The sequence below is a fragment of the Chionomys nivalis genome, chromosome 14 (assembly GCF_950005125.1).
Source record: "Chionomys nivalis chromosome 14, mChiNiv1.1, whole genome shotgun sequence".
NCBI classification, from domain to species: Eukaryota; Metazoa; Chordata; class Mammalia; order Rodentia; family Cricetidae; genus Chionomys; species Chionomys nivalis.
In genome coordinates, this window is record NC_080099.1 from 16867571 (window position 1) to 16892030 (window position 24460).

The window sequence follows — 24460 nt, forward strand, 5'->3', positions numbered from 1 at the left end:
AGGAAAGCTTCATATCATACCTGATCAAGAGCTAACAGATAATTTCCCCTTTTGGTCTACCTCAAGAGACAAATACAAGCCGGGCGGTGGTGGCGCACGCCTTTAATCCCAGCACTTGGGAGGCAGAGGCAGGCGGATCTCTGTGAGTTCGAGACCAGCCTGGTCTACAAGAGCTAGTTCCAGGACAGGCTCCAAAACCACTGAGAAGCCCTGTCTCGAAAAACCAAAAAAAAAAAAAAAAAAAAAAAAAAGAGAGAGAGAGAGAGAGAGAGAGAGACAAATATAGGGACTGGAGAGATGGCTCAGTGGTTAAGAACACTGGCAGCTCTCCCAGAGGACTCAGATTCAATTCCCAGCACCCACATGGCAGCTTACAACTGTCTGTAACTCCAGTTCCAGGGAATCTGATGCCTTCACACCAAATGCACATAAAATAAAGTTAAATAAATATTTTTTAAAAAATTAAGGAAGAATGACAATCAAATACTGATGGTACAATCCCAGGCAGAACACCATAGAAGTCAAACCACCCTCAAGTTCACTGACAAACATGTCCAGTAGCATCAGGGAACTGTATGGATTCTATCAAGCAGTTCTAACATTAGGGACAACAAGCCTAAATGGTCCATAGTCACCAAAAAAGACCCGTTTTGACCTCTGCACCCTAGAAGAACAGAATTGCAAAATCAATCCAACCCTTTTCTCAGAAAACATAAGGTGTTTCTTCAGTGATCAGTGGGTATAGGTGCAGGGAGGGAATGGCAACCGGAAGCTGATTTGCACATTCTCAAGTTAGTAAAATGTTAAAGGCTGTTACACACACACACACACACACACACACACACTCACTAGGAATGTTCTCCCATGAGCTGAAGGCACAGATTTCAAATAAGGACTCCAGTCAATTTTTGAATTGTAGTCGCCAGTGGCAGCCCAAACTTGGAAACCCAGTTCATACCCGAACATGTGTCTACAAGAGCCTTACAGCTGCCAGAGCCGATATGCTGAGTACCTTATGGGTTGTGGTTCCTGGCTGCAGCAGAGGGTCCCCAGAGGGTCCCCAGGAACAAATCTGATCAGTAGCAACATACCTTGTGCTCAGCCTTGCAGAACCTGGCCCCTGTCCACCTCTGGCCTCCGTTACAATCATGCTCTCCTACCTGATCACCATACCTCACTAGATACGGGAGCACCGTCCAGCCCTCTTCATCCATGTAACTACCCCCATCCACCAGAACTCAGCTTAGCTGTACTCACCTCTAAGTAGCCTTTCCCTACTGTTCAGCTGAGCCAGCTAACGTGACTGTTAATGCTTCTCTCTCCTCCTACATTAGGGCTTGCTGTCTTGTAGGTCATTTATCCCATAATGTCCACTGCCATTTTCAGGCACCTCAGGACCCTGTCTGTCTTCTCCTGTATTCACCTCCAGAGCCCAGTATGTGACCTGCCACATGATAATCAAATTTTAAACTAAAAGAGTCATCTTAAATCCTAGTACTCAGGAGGTCAAGCGAGAAGATCATGAGTTCTAAGTCAACCTGGGATACATATAATATGAGTCCCCCCCCCCTCACACACACACAGAGTAAATAAAATTTTTTAAAAAACAAAAACTACATTACTGTGTATAAATTATAAAATAAATATTACAGAAATTCAAATGTGAAGATAAAAAAGATATCTTTAGTGTCTTTCAAGCAAATCAATGTCGCACACTTGCAATTTTTAAATTTCTACTCAAAATTGACAAATGGGACATAATTATAATCATTTCCCATAGAGACTTTGGTGCTAAATTTGAGAGTACATTCATAACAACCCACCTGAAGGTCCAACTTCCACATTCATTCTAAAGCTTCCTTCCTTTACACATCACACACACACACACACACACACACACACACACGCAGATTCTAAAATTGAGATTTTCACTGGAAATGTGCACTGAACTCTACTTGAAAGCCATCTTTTGCAGAAGTCTGTATCTCTTCATTGAAAAGCACGCTCTTGACGAATCCCAGCTGAGCTTTCTTTAACCACTTAAAGGCGGGAGTTGACTCTGGTCAGCCCCGTGGCACAGGAGCATCCCCAAGGTAACAGGGTCATTTGCGGCTGGCCTCTCGGGAAAATAAAAAGTAAAAACTTACAAGATGAATGAATGAGTGACAAAGCAAATGAGCACATGGAAGTTTATCCTTCTTAATAATTCTATCAATGTCCCAACAACAGATTCACAAGCCCAAATTAAAAAAAAAAAAAATGCGCCCTTATGGTATCCCAAACTTTTCAACATTGTTTCACCAACCAAGACTTGACCCGATTTTACCAAAACCTTCAGGGTTAAAGAGTTCTTTTAACACTACAAGAATACATCTTATGCAAAAGAAAAAATAGTTCTACATAGGCTAAAAAAAATACAGAATAATAAAAACTTAATGAAATCAAGGGAAAATTACATGTCAGAAGATGATTAACCTAAAAGCTAAAAGTCACTAGCTGATAGCTGGTAAGATGACTCACTGGGTAAAGGTGCTTGCAGGCAAACCTGACAAGCTGAGTTCGATCCCTGGGACACACATGATTCAAGGAGAGAAGTATATTCCTCAAGTTGCCCTCTGATTTCCACACATATGATGTAGTACCACATCCACACATACCCAATACATAGGCTAACTAATTAATTAATAATTTAAAGTGTAAGAAGAATTGCAGATCAGAGACCAGAAAAGCATTCAATGCCCGATAGTATCAATTAGTGGATGATGATGCTCGACATGACGAAGAACTAAAACCAATAGTGTCTGGGCTGACTATATGGCTCAGAGAGTATACACAAGGTCCTGAGTTCAAATCCCCAGCATCTACAGAAAAAGCCAGGCATGGCTACCCTCAGTACCCTTGGGAGTGACCTCTGGGACTAGGCTGGCCACTAGCCTATCTCCGGGAAAAGTAAAAAGAAACACTAACTCAAGAAAATAAGGCAGAGATTCATTGCATACTCTGACTTTCATGGACCACAACCACCCACCTCACCTACACACACACACACACACCAATGTTTGGTCTTTTCAAACTTATAAGATCAAATCATATATGAAAATATTATTAGTATCTGATGGCCAAATTTTTCAAGTGTCCTAGTCTGCTTTCTATTGCTATGCTAAACACCATAACTAAAAGCAATGTGAGGGGAAAGGGCTTATTTCATCTTACAGATTACATTTACAGTTCCATCAGGAAGGAAAGTCAGGGCAGGCACTCGCGGCAGGAACCCAGAGGCAGCAACTGAAGCCAAATTCACAGAATGATACTTAGTGCCTTGCTCTCCATGGCTTACTCAGCTTGATTTTGCTTTGTTTGTTTGGGTGGTTGATTGGTTAGTTGGTTGTTTTTTGGAGATGATTTTTTTTTTCAAGGCAGAGTTTCTCTGTATAGGCCTGGCTGTCCTGAAACTCGTTCTGCAGAACAGGTTGGCCTCAAACTCAAGAGTTCTGCTTGCCACTGTCTCAAGTGCTGGGATTCAAGGTGGGAACCACCACACACAGCTATCAGCTATCAACTTGCTTTTTTAAAATTTATATATGTATGTATGTATGTATTCATTTATTTATTTTTATTTTGTTTACTTTGGAGAGGGGGAATTGAGACAGGGTTTCTCTGTATAACAGCCCTGGCTGTCCTGGAACTAGCTCTTGTAGACCAGGCTAGCCTTGAACTCAAAGAGATCCACCTCTCTCTGCCTCCCAAGCACTGGGATTAAGGGCGTGCACCACCATGGCCCAGCTAACTTCTTTATACAACTTAGGGCCATCTGTGCAGGCAGGGCACCACTCAAGCAAGCTGGACCCTCCCACATCAATTATTAACCAAGAAAATCTCCCACAGGCTTGACTACAGGCCAATCTTATGGTGACATTTTCTCAATTGAGGTCTGTCTTCCCAGGAGATCTTAGCATTTTTAAAACTGCCCAAATACAAACGTGCTCAGTATGTGAAGGTTTTGCTCCCTAACCTGAGTGACCTGAATTTCATCCCCAGAGTCCACAGAAAACTGGAACCAACTCTACAAAGTCACTCTCTGACCTCCACTCACACACCCACAAACACATCACGAGTACACACAAAACAAATAAATAAATTTTAAAAGAAAAACAAGTTACTATGAGATTAACATTATGGGGTGCAAAGTATTTCCAGTAATAAAGCCCTTATTATTTTTAAAAGGGAAGAAAAGATAAAAAAAATACATAAGATCTCGACAGAATTTCTTAAGTGTACCTAGAAACATCTTTGGAAGACTTTATTTTCTTTGTACTAAGGGTTCATTAATAAGTTCTCCCTTAACCAAATCTCAATCAACACTTGAGTCTGCAGCCACTGCTAACTGGAAGCACTGAGTACAGTCACAGAGGGACATTTTCATCTCTGACCCCTGGGACAAGGAAAGGTGCACACATACACATGTGTGTATTTTTCCTGCTTGTGACACAACTATAATACGCTCTGTTCAAAGAAGAACCCAGCTCCTTGACAGTGTTTTCACAAGCGTTATGTAAATTGGGGCTGGGATGATATTATCCTCGAGACAGGTTTGGAAATGTACTCATGAGTTACTACACGGCAATAAATATATCCGTGAATTACTACATGGCAATCATAACTATTACATTTTCCTGCTAGCTCTGACCCAGATGCTATGTGGCCCTGGTGATGATGGCGGCAATGATAATAAAAAAAGATGATGAACTTTTGCGATCTTAAAACATTCTAAATCTGTAGTTTTTCTTTCTGAGCAGGTGTAATGCCTCCTGAATTATGCTGGCGGGGCTCATGTTGCTTTTTGTAATTTAAGAGACAGGCTTTAAAGTTCTATCATGTTAGAAATATGAAACAGCTTCTTAGGAACAAACAGTGAAAAAAACTGCCAGATTTTCAGAATTTAGTTTAATGAATAATTTTCTCCAAAGGAGCTATCATTTGTGATCAAGAAAAAATTTCTACTTTGAATATCATAGGAAGAGTATGAAACTAACTCACATCAAAAATTTTGAAAAATCAAAAACTTCAATTTCCACACCCAATGTTATCCATTAAGAACTCATGCTTTTGAAGGCACTGGCTTTTAATCTGTTACACCCCTCAAGAAATTTAACGTTGGGGGGGGGACACAATAAAAATATTGACATTTAAATTTGAAGATCATCCCAAGTCATGTGTGCCTAGACGATAGCGGAGCCTTACTGCAGAGCAAGGACCGTCCATACTCTCTTCCCTCTGCTCCTGGTTCACTATCATCTGGATAAAAATTTAGCCCCTAAACACACCCCTCTTTCAGGATCAAAATCAATGTATTCATGAAACTTTTAACAGCAAGCGCATCTGGTAAGAAATAAGCTTTCAAAAACTAAAAATAAAAAAAGAAATACATTTCTATTTATATAGACTATGGCAAGCCCAGGTGTAGAGGCGCCAGACTTGAAGACGTAGAAGCAGGCAGATCATAAGTTCAAGACCAGCCTGGGCTACACAGCAAAACCTTGTTGATAAATAAATCAGACAAATGAATTTTTTAAAGCTGATGCATGACTATGTCTTCTGAAAGATGCAAGCTGGCTTCATATGCATTTCCTGTGTTTTTTTATTGTTGGGCTCCATGACCCGTTTGGATACATACTTCTCCCCCAAAGCTTTCCATGTCCTTACAGCTGCCAAGGATGGTGATGAACTTAACATACACTAGAGAAGTCATCAGGTGGGCCACCTGTCAGCATTAAAATAGGTGGCTAAAAAGCACGCCAGGTAAACAGAAGCAGCATCTTCTGGCCATTCCCAACATACTAAACCCAAGGCGTGCAGCTGCAGCGGCCCTACCGCCTTCTCAGGATGGGGCAGAAATAAATACACCTTTCTAACCACGCATTATCAAACTTTACTCAACTTAAGGTGCTAAAGAAGCCATTCCAGAAAGAGCACGACAATTTGCATGCTTTTCAAGCCTTGCTCTTCAGTATTTTACCGAACATGAAAACCAGGCTGGGCAGAGCTATGGTTCCCACATTCGCAGTAGATGTTCTACCCTTTCCCCATTTGGCAGTTCTTTAAGGACTTGGTAGTTAAGCCCTGGTTTGGGAAATTTGAGATTAAGAACCTCCCATTTGGAGGTCTTGCAATTCGGCTAAGTACCCCAAAAGGGAATGTTTAAATTAATGGAAGATTAAAGCAAGGAAGAACATTCTATAAGGTATTCCATAATGGGGCTCTGTCACCACCTTCTCTCTTTTATTGAGAAAATCGTCTGTTCCCAAGGGGCTGAAAGTTTATACGCCAACCATCAGACCAGTTTAACTATTCAAAGTTAAAAATGTCAGGGAAAAAAAAGCTCGTAATGGAAATGCTGACATGCCATGAAGTAAGCACAGGCAGGTGCCCTGCCACCAGGGTCATAATTCAATCAAGCTGCACTCTGACGTCATCTGCCACAGAAAAAAAAGCCAAATGGTTTATGAACAGCACCAGAACCCCCAAGATTAAATTACAGCCCTGATATTTAATCATGGGTCTTACTATGTTATTTTTAATAACACAATACATTTTAACAGTTATTCGTCAACTGCCTGAGCCAAATTAGACCCTGCGATGACAAGTGAGCCCGATTATGATGTCCATCTAGCACCATCTCAGTTTTATTATTTTCTTCAGAAATGGTAGATTATATACCCCCCTTTTTTTTGCATTGGAAAAATATATAGTTGATAACAACTGAGCGGGCCAAACCTTAATGAATATCAGCACCACCACTGTTACTGGAGGGTTGGGACATGTATATTTATACCCTGTGTTAGCCACAACCAACTGTATGATTCGGGGAAGGGATATTTAACTCTCTCCCAAAATCTTGATGCTTCCTCATAAAATAGAGCATCTCTAAATCCTCCTGTAAACCTAATTTCCCATAAATCATTTACTTGCTAAACAGATACGGTGTGACTTTTCTTTAGGGTTCTCCAAGGATCAGAATATAAAGCTTCCAGTGTGAAAAGGACTTGAATTTTACAACTCACCTAGGATGACTGATCAAAGGGGCACCCTACCCCATAAGAATGTATAAGCCAAAGTTTCCAGAGGCAGCGTCAACATCAGCAAATGAAACAGGTTCTTTACAAAGTAATGTATAAATACTGCCACACATGTGAAGGGTTGTTTGCAAAACAAATCAATACAGGCACATCCAACAATGGATTGCAGCTAATAAACTACATATAGTAATTACCACCAATGGCAGTCTGGAAAGTCATTCATTACATGTTAATTGTCACACAAAAGTACAAAAACAGCCATCTGAACAATTGAGTGGCTGCACCTTTAAAAAAAAAACTTTCTTACGGGCCTAAAATCCATCCACAGGAACCGATTTTAAACACACCTGGGTATTTGATATGCTGATTAACTGGCCCTTTATTTGGTTTTGAAATGAAAATAAATACAACAACCTCTTCAGTGGTTTTGCCATTTCTGGGGGTCTGATATAAATAAATGTATATATTTGTACACTTCAATTTCTTGTAACAAAAGTACTAGCACATCTTCTTGAAAGCCCAAACTGTCACTCATCTACTGTTTCTCTTAAGCATAAAGAGCTATGATCAATAGCATCTACCCAGACACTTAACTTACACGTAGTCTAAATGGGGCACGCGAGGAAGAGGATAACTCCCATGTAAGTTTAGAAATTTGGGGGCCAACTTTGAAATTTTAAAATCAGTGTAATTAAGAAACCTGTAACAAAAATAACCTTTCACAAAAGCCTAGGATACACTCTCCCTTCTCTAATACTTAGCCTGATCTAATTAGCTTGGAAGAACACCTGGTCATAAAAAAAAGCTCATAAAATACAAAACTAAGCAAGGGGGGGATTTTTCTTCTACTACCTGGTCCTTATTTGATGCTGTGTCTCTATAAGAATCTGATTTAACTAGTACACATACAGATTCTAAAGGCTTAACCAAGAGCATTTTGGTTCAAGACCTGTAAATGGAGAAACATTTCAAAACACACCAGGTTCCTTATGGGGCAACTTGAGATCTGTTCTCTTGGATTATGGGAACTGATCTAAATAACATTCTAACCCTCACCCTTAGAGATCACAAGCCGGAGGGCATCAGGGCTCAACTCCATGCCCTGGTCAAGGTTGCAAACTCCCAGTATAAAACGGAGTTTACCATTAGAAGTAAATGTTTTATCTGTAAAGCTTACAAAATTACTCTGTTTATCATAGCAGATGAAAGCAAAAAAAGGAATAATTTTAGGCTCCAAACAAAACTGTTTATATGACAGTCTCTACTGCTCCATGATTCTGAGCATTTAAGACAGATTCAAGCAATTAACAGCATAAACTTTCATTACATAGTTCTATTATATATGTTTATGTGACTTCGCTGTTCATCTGTTATTTAAGTGATTTCCTCATTACAATAGTAGGGGAAGGATAATTTGCTGATGCTGTCAAAAATGCTGAGCATTTCAGTCTCAATAGTTCTTGGATCTCCATGCTTGTTTAATGCATTTTATTTACTTAAGTCGGTGTCAAATAGAGTACCCATCCTTCCCTCTGAATTTAGGAAACTAACACTTTAAGCACATGTCTGGTAATAGACATTTCAAAACTTCTGAACTGTTTATCTTAGTGATGTAGATGAACTCAGGATTATAGAACTTACTTGGATTCCATTCCAAAGACTTAACAATGAACTGCAAGCTTTTTTATATTTAAATATAAGAGGGCCTTATTTGTTCAAATATTAATAGGCCACACTGGGTTGCTGCAATTTCAGGTCTGATTATTTACACAAAAAAATAATGGAAAATGCCTTTACTGGGCCTACATAGCTGCTGATTTCCCATAGAAAGAAAGCACAACTTTTAAAATTTCTGATATATTTTCTCCGTAAAATTAAAGTGCTAATGCGAGAACAATACACTAACTCACATGGAAATCCATCTTAACTTAAAATGGTAACTTAATCTGGGCACTGAGGCAAGAAAAATAGTAGGTGAGGTTTGTAGCACTACCTTAAATATGTTATTTTTTAAATGCTTTCTATTCTAAAGATCATACATAGTATTCCATGCCAGGCCTCAATAATATATTTCATAGCCACATAATCTTGAAAAATACGAACTGTCTGGTTCTTGATGCCTTTGTATGGGCTTGTGTGGGCTGGTGTGCATGTGTGCCTATTATTGTGTGCATATATGTGTGAAGGTTGCAAAGATTTGTGTCTAGGCGGGCCTGCATGTAAACCTAATTTCACCACTAACTGCCTGAGAAGAGGTCATTTAAAAACTCTGTGCCTCAGTTTCCTCACCTATGAATTGGGTAAGGGAATGTTTGCATCTTCTTGACTTCTTGGGAGGACTGAAACTAGAATGCACACAGCAGAGAGCATGGCCCCTGGCACAAAAGCAGCACTCACTCGGGCTCTCACGGATTCTGCCCAGCGCTGCAAAAGAAGGAGCACAGGGGACACCAGACAGGAGAGAACAATCGATACTCTAAAACAGTTCCACACCTACGCCAAGTGCTCAGAGGGCATGTGAGCAAACGACAGAACTTCCAGGGCACACAGCACACCAATCCTGAACCCCCATTATGTCTGACAAAGGAGAGAAAACCAGTGGTGAAGCCAAGGCTCTCTCCCATAAAGGGTCTGCAGGACCATAGACAGCAAATCAGCGCGGACTGTCGATACTAACAAAGGACAGCGAGGACGCCCCTCACTCGGGCTCCTGAGTTCCGCAGCTGTACTGGAGGCTCCAGGTCCTGTGTTTCTCCAGGGCTGGCCCTCAGAATACTGGGGCTTTGATATAAAAAGCCTGATGCTACTAGACTTATTCAAACTCTAATAAAAGCTCTCAGTCTGTGTAAAAACTTTTACAACCACCATGGACTGTACCAGACTAGGATGTATAGGACACACATACAGACACACACACACACACACACACACACACACACACAGAGGAAGGAAAATAGGGAGCATCTCCTCCACACACACCTTCAAGAAAAAACAATTTCCTTTCCACAACCATCAAAAAAATTCACAGTGACACAGGAAGAAATTAACACAGGATGTTGGCAACTTGAATTCTTTTTTTCCCCCTCTATCATACAAAAGTGCACATCGAGGTTGATTTTCCCCCCTCGATGACTTGATCAACTGACATATTATTTTGGTGTCATGGGGACACAGGTGAGCTAACTTACACGAAAGCCAAGGACTGTTTTCCCCTTTCTAAAATTGGCTTAGGAGAGAGAGGTGATGTGCTTTGACATTCCTCTTAGCTGTTTTAACACCGTTTATTTGGCAATCTTTACCAACTGCTGAACACCTAAGAGCTAAGCAACTATGGAGGGGAAAGACCCCTCCACTTTTAAACTGAAGGAGCAAGCTGCAGAATGGTCCACAGACCCACCGTTCACATGTGCGAACAGAAGCCAAGAAGACTGACTTAACAAGTTCTTCAGTACATTATCATTTTAGTAGGTCAACTTTAAGATGATTTTTATTTAAATGATGCCAAACTCTAGTATGTTTATCATTTGTTCCCGGAAGCCTCAAACATAATCAAATAAACTACACATTTCTTATGTCAGAAAATCAAAGCTCTACTCACCCTAACATGGAGCTTCTTTCTTTGAGTACCCCAACCATGTTTTTTGGTTTTTTTTTTTTTCTTTAACGGGAACAATTTTCCAAGCATGCAGGCCTGTGGCTGCTTTTAGTTCATTTTAAGATCAATACTATAAGAGCTATCAGGTTGCTCTGTATGCATTACCCTCTAGGCTGGAGCTACTCCTTAAACACAATCCCAGAGCCACCAGTTAAGGTCATGGAAGCTCTGGTCCATCCTGGCTGAACAGTTTTTACTGCATTCTGGGAACACCTGCAAACATCAAACAAAAACTGCTGGTCCTTTCCCGGGTTGACAAAAGCCTTTCATGTGAAAACTGCTCCCTGGGAATGTCAGGCTGCAGCTCAGGTTACATTCCACTCGCCCCAGCAGCCTCCCCATTGCTTAAGGTGGGAGGAAAAGCCATGTTTGTGGAATGGAAGATTAAAGGGAACCCAGCCACACTCTTTTCGTCCTCACACTGAATATCACGTATGGAGTCAACAGCTATTGGGAACCTGAAGAATGAAATATCACCTGACCTCACTGAAGAAAAACACAAACAAAACAAAACAAACAAACAGCACTGATTTTTCAAACTGGGATTCTTTATTTATGGTCCAGATCTCTTTTCCCTGAATCCAAGTTTCAAAGTCATATCTGAGTCCACTCAGGACAATGAATACAAACTTGAAGTTACTTTAGAAAATAATTCCTGTATCCAAAGTTTCCTCATTCATTCTTCCAGTTAAAAGAGCAAAGTGCAGTCTTCATAATTTTTTTTTAAATCATGCTTTAAAAGAGACACTTGTCTCTTGTTGTGTGGAAATACAAACCTTGTCCTTAACTAGCAGCCATGTGTTCTGACGTGCCTTAATAGAGGGGAGCCAAGCTCTGGAGCCTCTGTATTCCAGCCCCAGCCCCCCGCTAGCAAGGAACGCCTGCATTTTCAATCAGGCAGGCAGGATAAAAGAACCCTACACTTTCTATCCTTACAAGGTAAACATCTGGTCCTGAAAACCACACCACTAGTGCCAGGTAGGTTTAAAGTTCAACACCTTGAAGATAATCTCTGAATATTCATAAGAAATATCCTAACCGTTCAGCAGGGATGAGGTCTCCTTCTGGGATTATGTGTACATAAACACCCCCCCCACACACACACACACAAACACACCATTGTCTGAAAACCTGAAGTTTTGATATATGATCACTTACCAAAATGAATTAGTACATACTCAACTCATCCATCCTATTCTGTCTACAAACACTTCAGCACTTCAGCACGGCCTTTAACTGAGCAGCAACACAGAACACGAGCTGAAGGTAAAACAACTGTCTTTTCAAAGTTAACATTTTTCCTACTTGTAATACATCTTAATATATTAAATCATATCTAAAGTAATCCATTAACTTATTCCAAATGTGCCAAGCTTTCGCACAGTGTAAACAGAATTTACACTAACTTTAGGAGTAGTCAGTCTCTGGGCAGGCCTGACATCGACTTCAGTTAGATTTCAACTGTACACACATTTCTTAAGTAGAACATGAAGAAAATAACTGTCAGGCATAAAGTTAGTATTTTGATGTTCTCTCCAGGAAACACTAACTGGACCACAGCAGACATTTGCCTTCATCGCCACTTCAAGCAATCATAGTACTATTTTCTGTCTTGAGAGCTATATAGAGAAGACTGTGCAGAAATCTCTAAGATGTAACACTGATACCATTCTGTTAAAAATGGAGCCAGTCACGGGATTCACACAGTAAAGCAAACATAGTGTCACGAGCACTTTTCATCAAAGACCCTAAAAAGGCCAAAGTCAAACCACAGGAGGCATCACATACTTCGTAAAGCATATCAAACAAGAAAAAAAAAAATCCCCTAAACTTATAGGACCCAGGAAAGGGAACTTACTTAAAAACCAGCAAGCTTTAAAAGACATTAATTTTATAAAAATACATAAATCATACAAATCAGGTCAACAAGATTTCTTGGGTTGCTACTGCACCAGATGAAAAGACAGAAAAATTATATCCACAGCTGACAGACAAGCACACTAGCATCTCACAGCTAGAAGATGTCAACATTTACCAGCCTGACTTAAGAGTAGTGCGGACTCGGGGACTGTTCTTTACCATGGCCAGAACTCGAAAATCCTGCTGCTACTTAACAGGCATCAGTGGATTTAAACCCTGGACCTAAAGGATATCAGGCAACAATGTACAAACTCCTTGTTTAAAACTGGTTGGGAAAAAAACAAACAAACAAACAAACAAAAAAACACTGTACAGAAATCTCACATTTTCAGCTCCCACTTTTAATAAGAGACACTCAGAGTCCTATACTAAAAATTCCTCCTCAAATGCCAGATAATCACTGTGCACACAGACTCCTTTGTGAATACCGCGGCCTTTTTGTGGGAGCATCATCCAAAGAATTCTCATGTATAAAATGCTAAGACTCTTTAAATCTGCAATATTAAATTCATTGCATAAGTCAATGATAAGGGAGGGAAAACCAAACAGCTCAAGCATCCAGAAGGTATTTTAACAATAAATGAATTTCTTCTTTGCCTCTCAGACTAGCAAGAGGCTATTCACAGACCTGTCTGAAAAATTAAATGCCCCTTTCTTTGAAATGGTTAATTGTATACAGAACCTAATAACTGCTATTATTTCCCCTTTTATGAAAGCTGGATTTCCCCCCTCTATTTTAAAATAGGCAACATAGATCTGTCTCCATGTTATTAACATTAGTCTATGTTCACATGTTTAATTACAACCATATCTTTAAAAATCACTTTTAAATTAAGTGATGGAATCCCAAAATGGCTTTATTGATGGAGAGACAGGTCTCACTTTAATTGCGAAAAGGCAACATTCTGTAAAAGTTTGCTGCTCATAGAAAATGAGATAACCGCAGCATCAGAGGCTAAAACTCAGAACACGTCAACAGGGCCAAAAACACACAAAGAGTAAATAAACAAGTAAGGACATTGAACTTCACACCGAGGAAAGAATTCACATACTTGAGCCAGTAAAATGTCCACTTGCCAAAGAAGTTGGTCCATTTTTCCCACTGCTTACAGGAGGCGAAAACATCTAAAGGAAACAAAGAGATAGCACAGTTGAAAAGAAGACATCCGAGGCTCCAGAGTCCATCAAAGATCTCTCACAGTCTTGATAAATAACTTGGAGTTAATGCTAAGGCTTTATTTAGTAAAAGAGATCGCCATTGCCACCCAACTTAAAACTAAACCAGGCACCTCATTCCAACCTCCTCCCCCTCATTACCACAGTTCTGTCTCTCTCCTCGGGTGACTTAGATTGCTAGACAGTCCTTCTACATTGTGAACACAGTCCCCTTGGCATTATCAAGACATAGATTGGGGGACAGCAGCCTCTCTAGAAAACACTAGTTTGACAAAGGAGAAGAAAAAGTTGTTTGTTTTATACTGAAAACCTTGGACATAAACGTGGCGATGTCCATTTCAATCCTGTACAGGACTTGTCTGTCATACGTGAACCCAAATAAAAATAAAAATGCCACCTGCAATAGATTCTCACTTCAGCTCAAACATGAGAGCAATGTAGGCAAGTCTCGTGTCTCTCTCTCTCTCTCTCTCTCTCTCTCTCTCTCTCTCTCTCTCTCTCTCTCTCTCCTGTCTCCTCTCTCACTCTCACTCTCTTTCACTCCCTCTCTCTCCAGCATTTATTTCAGCCCTAATTGGTTCCCCTCTTTTCCTCCTCTCTGGTGCATTTTACACACCTTCCCTGAGTCAGAGCCTGCAAAAAGCAAAAGATCGAATGGAGAAAGTGTGACAAGCAGAAAGGGGGCTGCAAGGCTGCCTAAGGGCTCTGCTTTCTGGCAAAACTTGCCAGAGCCATTTCTCCACAGGGTCTACCAGAGGAGCAGCGCTGGCAGCCAGCAGCGGCAACAGCAGCGGCAACAGCAGCGGCAACAGCAGCAGCAGCAGCAGCGGCAGCAGGAGCAGCAGGAGAGGGCCCCACTTAGAAGGTGGTTTGGCTTTTATTTGTGTGTTTTGTGGATTCTTTTGCTTTTGCCTTACAAATGCATCTTACACCAAACTCATCTGGCATGAGAACTGAATCCAATGCCACTGGCCCCGTGGAACTCCTAGGAAAAGAGGGGATGGAGAAGGACCTAGGTGCAATCGTAAAACTCCACAAGTGTGTACCTTCCTCTTAGTGCTGACTCCAAGACTGTAATTTACTAAAATAGTCCAAGACACTCTAAAGAATGTAGTCACAATTTATGCATAGGAGTTTCCAGAGTTCCCCCCTTCCCCTCCCCGCAAAAAAGGAGGCAGCCAGGAGGAAGTCAGGAGGACCATGGGTCCTTCCAACAGACCACAGCACCATCAGTCTCAACTTTACAGCAACTGACTCTTCTAGGCTCCAATTCCCATTTCTAAAGGAAATAAATAAATAAATAGAATGTGGAGTAGGGCACAAAGTTAGCAGTTCACTCTGTGTTCAAATGGGGCCAAGTTTGCCATGGACTTTACAGTTTTAAGGGGCTTCTGATTTTCCTTTCTGCTTATTTGAAGATTCCATTATTTGGAAAAATTGGTAGGTAAAGAAATCGAGGCAAGTCATTAGACGCTTAAAAAAAAAAAAACTCGGGTCTTCCACATCCCAAAATTAGTTTTAAAAAGAAAAAAGCTTCTTAAATGGAAAGGACCCCCATATTTTCCAAGGGTTCAGCCACTTAAAAATTACCCCAGTCTTTCACATTACTATGGGTTTCTAGCAGAGGTGTTGGGGGAGGGTTGGTTTTTTTTTCCACTGCTGTTGTTAGTTTCCACCGTTCTTTCTTACCGCACTGAAATCCAGTAAATCACTCAGCTCTTTGTCCGTCCCTAAGGCAGCCATTCGCTGTTGGTGATGCATTTTAGCAAATCACACAAACCTAGAAACATGGAAATAACCGCAATCAGAAAATCCAGTCCCAATCCTTGAAGAAAACACAATCGGATTTTTGGAGACTGGGGGGTTGGAAGGGTGGGGAGATATAGGAGCGGATGGGATTAACGTAGAAAGGAGTGAGGAATGGGAGACTTGTTGGGTTTTGTTTTGATTTTTTTTAATGGAATAGGCAGCAATAGCAAAAAAAAAAAAATAGCGATATTGTATTTCCAAAGAGACGATCAAACTATTAAAATCCACTATAAAACAAAATCCTGGAAAGAAGGGGGGTAGCCGCTCCTCAGCGCATCAATTTATGCAACAGGAGGTAGAGCGAGAAATGAATGGATCACAGAGAAAAGAGAAACTACTGCACGAACCGGTCTCAACTTTCCCCCCCACCCTCCACCCCACCCCCTCACACGCACACACTCACTCGTACACACTCACAGCTCTCCCCCCTGCCCTGCAAAGTAGCTCGAAAGAAATTAAAGACCAGCGGTCCCAGGAGTGCAGACCCGTCCACAGGGGGTGGGGTGGCCAAGGAGGGGGAGCCGAGCGGAGGCTCCGGTCCTCTAATTGTCCCGCACCCCTAATTTGTGAAAGAAAGGGTTGTTTTTTTTTTTTTTAAAAAAAAAAAAAAAAAAGAAGAAGAAGAAGAAGGAAAAAAAATTGAAGTCAGGCCCATTGGCAAAGTGCACTGTGCCCGGGAGCCCGCCGGGCCTGGAGGGGGCGGGGGCCGGGGGAGGGGACGCCGTCGCTCCTGAGCTCCCGAACCCCGGCAGAGACTGCAGGGACCACGGGGGCCCCCGAACCCGAGCGCGGTCGCCCAGCCCGGCCCGGCCCGGCCCCGTCGCGCATCCGCCCAGCCGGCCCTGCCGCGCCGCTACCTACCGCCCGCGCGCGACGAGGGGCTCCCGGTTCAGCGCCGGCGCCCAGGCGGCGGTCATGTCTATCCCCCTGCCTCCGCCACCACCACCTCTTCCAACGGCCGGCGCCCGCGCCCGCGCCCGCTCCGGTTTCCCCGCCGCCGCCGCCGCCGCCGATCCGCAGACACACAGCCAAGATCCCTGACTCTTAACACCAACTCTCTTCTCCCGGGAGGGGAGGGGACGAGGGAAGGGGGGGAGGGGGAACACGGCGAGGCGCACGGAATTGCAAGTTCAGCAAAGAAATGGGTGGGGGGGCTCCGGCGGGGAGACGCGGCGCTCCGGGCCAGGCTGCCGGGGAAACACCCCCACCCCAGAAAAGAAAAAAAAAAATCCCAACACCACCCCCGTCGCGGAAAATAAATAAATAAATAAAACCCACCAAGGAAAATTCACCCAGCACCTCATTTTTCCCCTCAGATGGCCAGTTACAATCTGAAGCCTGAACAGTTCAGGGTTTGCCGGGTTCATCCCTCGGAGGCACTTTGAAATTGATTCGAGTTTACATCCCCTCTCACTTCTCTCTGTGTGTCTCTCTGTGTGTCTCTGTCTGTCTCTCTGTCTCTCTCTCACACACACACACATACACACACACACACACGAGCGCGCGCGCGCACACACACACACACTGCAAAGCAAGTTTTGCTTTGCTGCAAATACACGTGATGCATAAAGACTTTGCCAAGACGAACAATATTTTTCTTTTCCATACAGAAACCCATCCTAGGGAGATATTTTGTTTGGGTAGTTTTGCGTTGGGGGTGAAACCTGAATCGCAGACTTTCTTCCTTTCGCCCTTAACTTACTAAATCGTATAGCTGCAAACTTTGTTTTAAAAAGGAAACAAACAAGGTGATTTTAGGGAATGAATATGGTTTTGTTTTTACACTTGAGTTCCTAGGTACTCCAAGTCCGCGCTCGGCAGCACTTCAAGTTTTCAACTCGACATTTACCACTACAGGCCCTATATGCTCTTAAAACACACTTTTCACACCACTTTTTAGGATCAAAATTAAGCTTCGAAATTATCTTTTCGTAATAACATGCGTGCTTTACCCAATATATGCAACATTCACTATTTTAATGTTAAAAAACACATTTGCCCAACCCTGGTATTGCTAGATGTGCGAGTACGTACCGAAATGCATGCACACACGTTTTCCCATTGGCAATTATTTAATAGGCTGTTCCTTTTGTTTGAATAAAACATTGGGATCAACATTCTAAAAATTCAGGTCAATTACAAACAGTTTACTCTGACAGCAAATTGTAACGTTACCTTCAGTGGCCACAAATTTGCTCACAATATTCCAAGGAAAGAGACTTAAAAAAAAAAAAAAAGACAAAAATCTTCTGCAAGTACTTAGTATCTCACATGTGTATTCCCCCAAAAGAGTATTTTAAGTAGTAGTCAGTCCTGTTCCAGGGTTAGCCACAGATTACAAGATTATGCACCTGGCCCTGGTTTTTGCATTTTCCATCCTTAAACTGTAACAAAATTCCCTCCCCCAAAAAGTAACCATTAAAAAAAAATCCAACAACTTTTTCTTATCGTTTATAAAAAATAATCAACACAGGATAGTTATAATTGTTCTTCCGTCTTGTTGGTTGTATTTTTTTTCTTCTCTTTCAAAGTCCTAAACTTGTTCCAAGTTTAGAGACGTCTCATCATCCTCCTCCTCCTTAACACCATCATTGACTCCCCCGAGGAGTCACATTGATAATAATAGGTTTCCCTGAAAGATACATTGTAATCCATTCACATCCGGGCACTGCGGCTTATAAAGAGAAGGCGCTGCGGCCGCCGCTGCTCCACCAGACAATGACTGGGGAGGGGCGGGGCGGGAGCGGGCGACCATAGAGTGGTAAACATAGCGCCTAGAGAGGCCGCCAAGATGGCGGCACGCTAGGCCACGCCTCCTCCGGGAAGCCGGGAGGGGGGCAGGGGAGCGCGGGCGGGTCTCGGGTCGCCTGCCCCAGAGCAGAGCGCGCCTCGCACCGGGTTCCGTGTCCGGCCCTGATATCTGCCTCTAGAGTCGTTCCCGCAGCTGGAATGAACTCGCCGGGAGGCCCGGAAGATGCCGCGCGGGACACAGGCAGCTGTGGATGCAGATTTTTCAGCCAGGCTTGGGCTGTATGGGGAAAGGCCACCAAGCCAAGTGTGTTCCTGGCCTGGAAGAATGACAGGGTGCTTGCCTCCTCCTCGGGGCCAACCCTATTTTTTTCTTTTTTTCTTTTCTATTTTTTTTTTAAATAAGCTTCCAGGGGTGAAAGACCTTGATTAGTGCAGAAATCTTCTTTTATTGATGCAAGATTCACATGGCTCTTGTACCATAAACCATGATGGACTCAACTTCTAGTTCTGGCCAAGCAATTACCTTCTCAGAACTGTTTTCTTGTCTGCAAACAAGGAGACTGAGATATCTGATAAGGGTGATGCTACCACTATACAAAAATCCTGTTTGCATCCCTAATTTAGTAATGATTCACTGATACCCCTAACCTAGCCATTTGAGATTGTAGATGCCCTGGTCTCCAAAGTATAGTGTCCAATTCCCCCAAGAGAAAGCTTATTCTGTTCTAGACATTGTTCTAAGAATTTCACAAATGTAGGCTACATTGATGCTCAGAATGAAGCTAGAGTATTGGTCACCTCTGGTCACCTCTTTACCTATACACAACAAGAGAAGCAAGTGCAATAGCAGAGCCCGACCCAAAGGAGAAGTTTATTAAAAGGTATAAATTTGCCTCACTAAAACCAATATCTACATTAAGGTGCAGAGCCCACCTTAGAAGGCAGTCTGACCAGAGTCCACGTTCACCCGTGCTCCCAAACCACCTGGCAGTGGGGATGTCTCTAGTTTCTGATTCTCATTTGTAGAGGCGACAGAATGAAGATCTTTTGCTTATATGTGAGTTTTTACAGGACAAAAATTGGGACATTTATGGGTTATTTCACACATGAAGACTCCAGTCTTTTATCCCCATTCCACATTCTCTTCTTAAAATAATATTTTACATCGAGCCACCACCTCATGCTGCGTTATCACATTAGCTCGGGTTCCCAGAGTAAGCCTCGGCAGGCTCCGGAAAAAATGATGTAATGAAAAGATCACAAACATTGGCTTGGAAAATATATTCCATTGGCTCTACCTCTAATCAGCTCCGTGACCTAAGACTCCACGCCAATGCCTTTGGCTGTAAAACGCAGAGGCTAGATTAGATAATTCCGTAAAATCCCTCTTAGCTTTGAGTTTGGAAGATTCACCATCCTGAATTTCAAGGGCAGCAACTGATCTGTCCAGAAATCACTGATAAGATCAAATTTGGGATCTAAAAGCACCCTGCTAGTCTAGTGTGGTTTTTGTTTCTCCTAACCCCTTTTGATCAAGAAGAAACATGCAACTTCTCTTCCTGCTTTAAATGAAGAGACAAATGTGGGTGCGTTAGTCTTTGTTTTTTCCTGAACTGTCAGATGAGAAGTACTTTCTAATTATACTTATGGAAGTTGGAGGCACCTTAGAAAAGGGTATTTGGGAAGACACTATAAAGCTTAGAAATAAAAGAGTTGGTGTAGTAGGTACCTTTTTGGTGCTCCCTTGGTCTAGAGACTCCCTTAGAAAACTTTCTGTGTATCCTGACACAGATGTGTGTCTTAGTCAACTCTGGCTGCTATAACAAAGTGAGATATACTAGCTGACTTGAACACCAGGCATTCACTTTTCACAGTTCCAGAGTCTACAGGGTCAGGTTCAGTTAGGATTCTTCCTCTTCCTCTTCCTCTTTCTGGCTTGCAGATGGCTGCTTTCTAGCTATGCTCTTGTGTGACTGTCAGAAAGAGAACTCTGGTGTCTTTCTCTCATGAAGTTACCCATCCAATCTTAAATGCTGTCTATGACCTCATCTAAGCTGGATCACTTCCCAAAGAAATTTCATTCACTTCCCAGCACACTGGGGCTTCAGTAAAGGAGCGGGAGGTGGGCTACAAACGCACCAATATTTAGTCTCTAAAAGAGTAGAAACTTTCGTGGATGCCACATGATCCCTGTCAACCTCAACCAAGCAGTCCCCAAACACAGTCGCGAAAGTGAGTGGTGAAGAAGATATGTGTTATGATCAGCTGGCCAGAGCGGGTACCAGGAGCCCGATCTATGTGGGTGTCATGGTTCTAGAAATCAGAAATCATGAGTAAATGGATAAAACTGCTCTAGTTACAGAGAAAGGTCTTGGGAATTCCAAAAGAAAAGTTTACAATAAAATCCTGACTATCGCATATGTATATATACATACATATGTAAATATGTCTATTTCCCCACCAGCTAGAGGACTCATTGCCTCCCATCCAGGAAAGCCTGCAATCTTGCCTTTCTTCAGCTGAGCTGTCCTGAGAACTTTCCTGATCTTTACACCCTACAAAGACCATAACTGGACTTGGACATACTTCAAACTCCAGTGTTGTCAATGTTACCATTAACATTTTAAACTATGTTTTTAATTGAAATAGAATTACATCACTTTCTGCTAGGTGGTGTAGTGAAAACCTTTAATCCTAGTACTTAGAATTAAAGACAGGTGGATCTTTGTGAGTTCAAGGCCAACCTGGTCTACAGAGCAAGTTCCAGGGCAGGCAGGGAAAAAATTCTCCACAGAGAAACCTTGTCTCAAAAAACCAATAATGATGATGATGATAAAAAAGAATAACATCACTTTCCTTCATTTTCTCCTTCTATCCCTCACAGATACCCTTGAACTCCTCCAATGGCCCCTTCCAAGTTGGTAGCATCTTTGATTTTTAATATTACATATGTGTGTGTATCACATATATATAACTTGCTCAGTCCATTTTTGTTGCTTGCGTGTACATGGTTTCAGAGCTAATCATTGTGCACTGGAAAACCAATAAGAGGCTCCATCCCTTGTGAGAGGGCACGTTAACCTAGTTCCAGAAGCCATTAGTTACCTGTAGTGCTTTGTCTAGGGATGAGATGCCTAGACATTTCCCCCCTCTGCATTACCATGTTCATGAATATTGGCCTCGTCCCATTCTTGTTTATGCAGCCATTTCTAGGAAAGACTGTTTCACAGCAGACTTCTTGGTATTCTGGCTCTTACAATCTTTCCACCCCCTTTCCAGCAATGTTCACTATCCATAGATACAGGGATTCTGATGGAAATGCACCCACTAGGGCCAGGCTCCCTATCACCTGTTGATCTCTGAGTTGGGTCCATCTGTGGTTTTCTGTGATGCTCTCTTCTTGCTTTAACTAAAGGTTTCTTTGATGAAACATTTCTCTGTTGGTATAAGATTTAGAATGCAGTAAGGAATTATTCTGGTCTAGCAAAGTGGCAGTAGGAGATTCTCTTCTAAGGTCTATGATCTCCAGCCCTGGGAAGCGGTCTTGGTTTCCAATACCAGGCATGATCTCCCTCGTGTTGAGTGGGCCATTAATCCAATTAGACAGCTTTTGGTGGCCACCGACACCAACATCTGAGTGCCACTCATTGCACCATTATTCGTATCTTGCCAGGATGGTTATTGCTGGGCTGCATAGGTATTGCAGCTGGACAGGACTGTTCTTTCCATCCCTCGCAAAGTATTTTCCTTCAAGCAGAGAATCCTTTTTCTTGGAGGCAAGTTTCCACACTCAAGACTACCCAATCCGTGGCACCAAACCCAGAGTCAAGACGGTCCGTAGATGGGGCACTTCCATTTCTATCATTCCATTTCTATCTACCTTAGGCAAGTTCCACAGCTTCTCAGCCTCTAAATTGCTGGTGCCCTGATACCTTACATGCCTATTTTCAACCACGTGACATGTGAAGTGATTTGACAGAGTCCTATTTAGTGTGTTCGGTTTTAATTAGACAATGTCTCCTATCAGCTCAGATGATGGGCTTGGGGAAAATGTTTGGCTTCTGAGAGATATTTCTTTATCAATGCATTAATCCCTTAATAGATCATAATATGTTGTCATTTTGAGAATGTAAGGGAAAGCAGGAGGTGAGTCACTAGGGACATGCCTTTGGAGGAGCTATGTACGGCCCCTCTTGTATCCTTTTCTCTGCCCTGCTAACTGTCACAAGGTATGCAGCCTCTCTCACATGCTCTCACACCTTGATGCTTTACCTGCTCAGAGGCCTGACGTCAACAGAACCGAGGACCACAAAATGACACCTCTGAAAGCTGGAGCCAACATGAATTACTCTCCCCTGTAAATTGTTTACATCGGGTATTTGGTAGAACAATCAAAATCTGGCTACCAGGAAATATAAAAGCATCATGTCAGTGCACAACGCCTGAAGATCTGACTCCTCTTTCATGAGTCTGAAAAGAAAGGTAGTATTGAGACTTCCCTGAGTTCAAAAATGATCAGATATTGAAGGGCACTCAGACCCAAGCCTCCATTTATAGTTGTGGATGTCAAGAACCAAATGCTATAGTCTGTTCAAGGTCATCTTGCTAATTGAGTGCAGAGGTAAAAGGAGTAATTGAAGGCCCAGCCAGAATCTCGCAGCAGTCTCCCTCAGATTCTACTCTGCTTCAGTAGCAGGGTCTATGTTAAAATAACAAACAGACAAACACAAACAAACAAAGAGGAATCGGCTGGCCGCGGTGCTGATAAAATTAAGAGAGGAGGAAAAGTCAGTAAACAGCTTCTGAGCTTTTACTTTGTGTCAGGGACTGTTCTCACAGGACCCGAGGCAAAAGTGTTGGCAAAGAAAACAAGATGCTGGAAATGTCAAGGGCAGTCTTGATCGAGACTGAGCCACGGTGAATACGATACAGCCTAGGCGGACGTGCACGAGGGGGCTGCCTGGCACAAATATTTTCTGGTTAATAAAACCAGTGGACATAGCAGTTTGTGCCTTCAGTCTGTGGCTTTTGCCTTATTAATGACGAGTCTGAAAGGCTAGAGCCTCCCACAGCAACTTAGTGCTTCACAAACTCCGTTTAGGCTCACAGTAATCTGGAAACTTGTTAAAGCTCACACAGGTGGGATTTCTGCGACCGTCCTAGAGTCACAACCGACAAGTGACCTTACATAGTTTGGTGGTATTACCCACAGCTGTACTGACATTCCAGCTGATGGGATCTACCCATACGTGGACTCCAATATTATCCATTTGACATGTATGGCCTCTGGGTCAAGGAACCTTGATCAAATGGTTTGTAACTTAGCAACATCTGGCCCATACTAGGTCTCTTATCTCTTTCAGTCTGGCCATGCTAGTGAGCCCAGTCTTTGCCATTTTGGGAAGCTTTTTATGCTTTTAATCTTCTAGGAACCTTCCTGTATGGGACCGTTGGAGGGGATCCCTGTTGGCAGATCTCAGATGCAATCATACCACCGCAAGAAAGAAGGGTCTCTTATCACTCCCAGTACACTGAGAAGGGCAGGACCCAGTGAGACCCCGCCCTTGCTGCCTCACTGATCCCCACCTGTGGTGTGGGAGAATTGTCTGTATTCTGTCAATCATGTTTTAAATAAATTCTGATTGGCCAGGCAGGAACTATAGGCAGGTCAACCAGACAGGAAGTAGAGGCAGGGTGGAGAGAACAGGAGAATTCCAGGAAGGAGGAAGCCCATTCCTTGGAGTCCTGCCCAGATCACCCAAGAAGCAGAATGTGACCTGCCCTGCTAAAAAAAGGTACCTAGCCATGTGGCTAGCATAGATAGGAATGATGGGTTGATATAAGTTATAAGAGTTAGCAAGAAGCCTGAGCTAATGGGCCCATCAGTTTATAACCTAATGTAGACTCTCTGTGTGGTTTTCTCTATGACTAAAGGGCTGGGGGACTGGGCGGGACAGAAACCCCAAAGAGCCCAGCCCACATGTTACAGAATGGCGCCCACACGAATAATGCATAAATTCTCAAGATAACCTCACAGGGCAACTGCACAGAAATTCTCCTTCCATATTGGAGG

At 42.6% G+C, this 24460-nt stretch overlaps 1 protein-coding gene across 7 annotated transcripts in view; it reads right to left on the minus strand.

Moving 5' to 3' along the window:
* The window catches only part of Tcf4 (transcription factor 4), a 346529-nt gene extending 328250 nt beyond the window's left edge, over window positions 1–18279 (minus strand). For 4 of the 7 annotated variants that reach the window (XM_057789130.1, XM_057789127.1, XM_057789128.1 and 1 more), the window contains exons 1-3: window positions 16915–17062; window positions 15517–15607; window positions 13704–13776 (exon numbers count right to left, since the gene is read on the minus strand). In XM_057789130.1, the coding sequence (XP_057645113.1) occupies window positions 13704–13776; window positions 15517–15588 (145 nt within the window). In that variant the 5' untranslated portion in view covers window positions 15589–15607; window positions 16915–17062. Of the gene's footprint in view, window positions 1–13703; window positions 13777–14224; window positions 14254–15516; window positions 15608–16497; window positions 16632–16914; window positions 17063–17811 lie in introns of those variants that run through there. The other 3 variants (XM_057789126.1, XM_057789125.1, XM_057789131.1) reach the window with 3 other exon arrangements.
* Between the last annotated feature and the right edge of the window lie 6181 nt (window positions 18280–24460).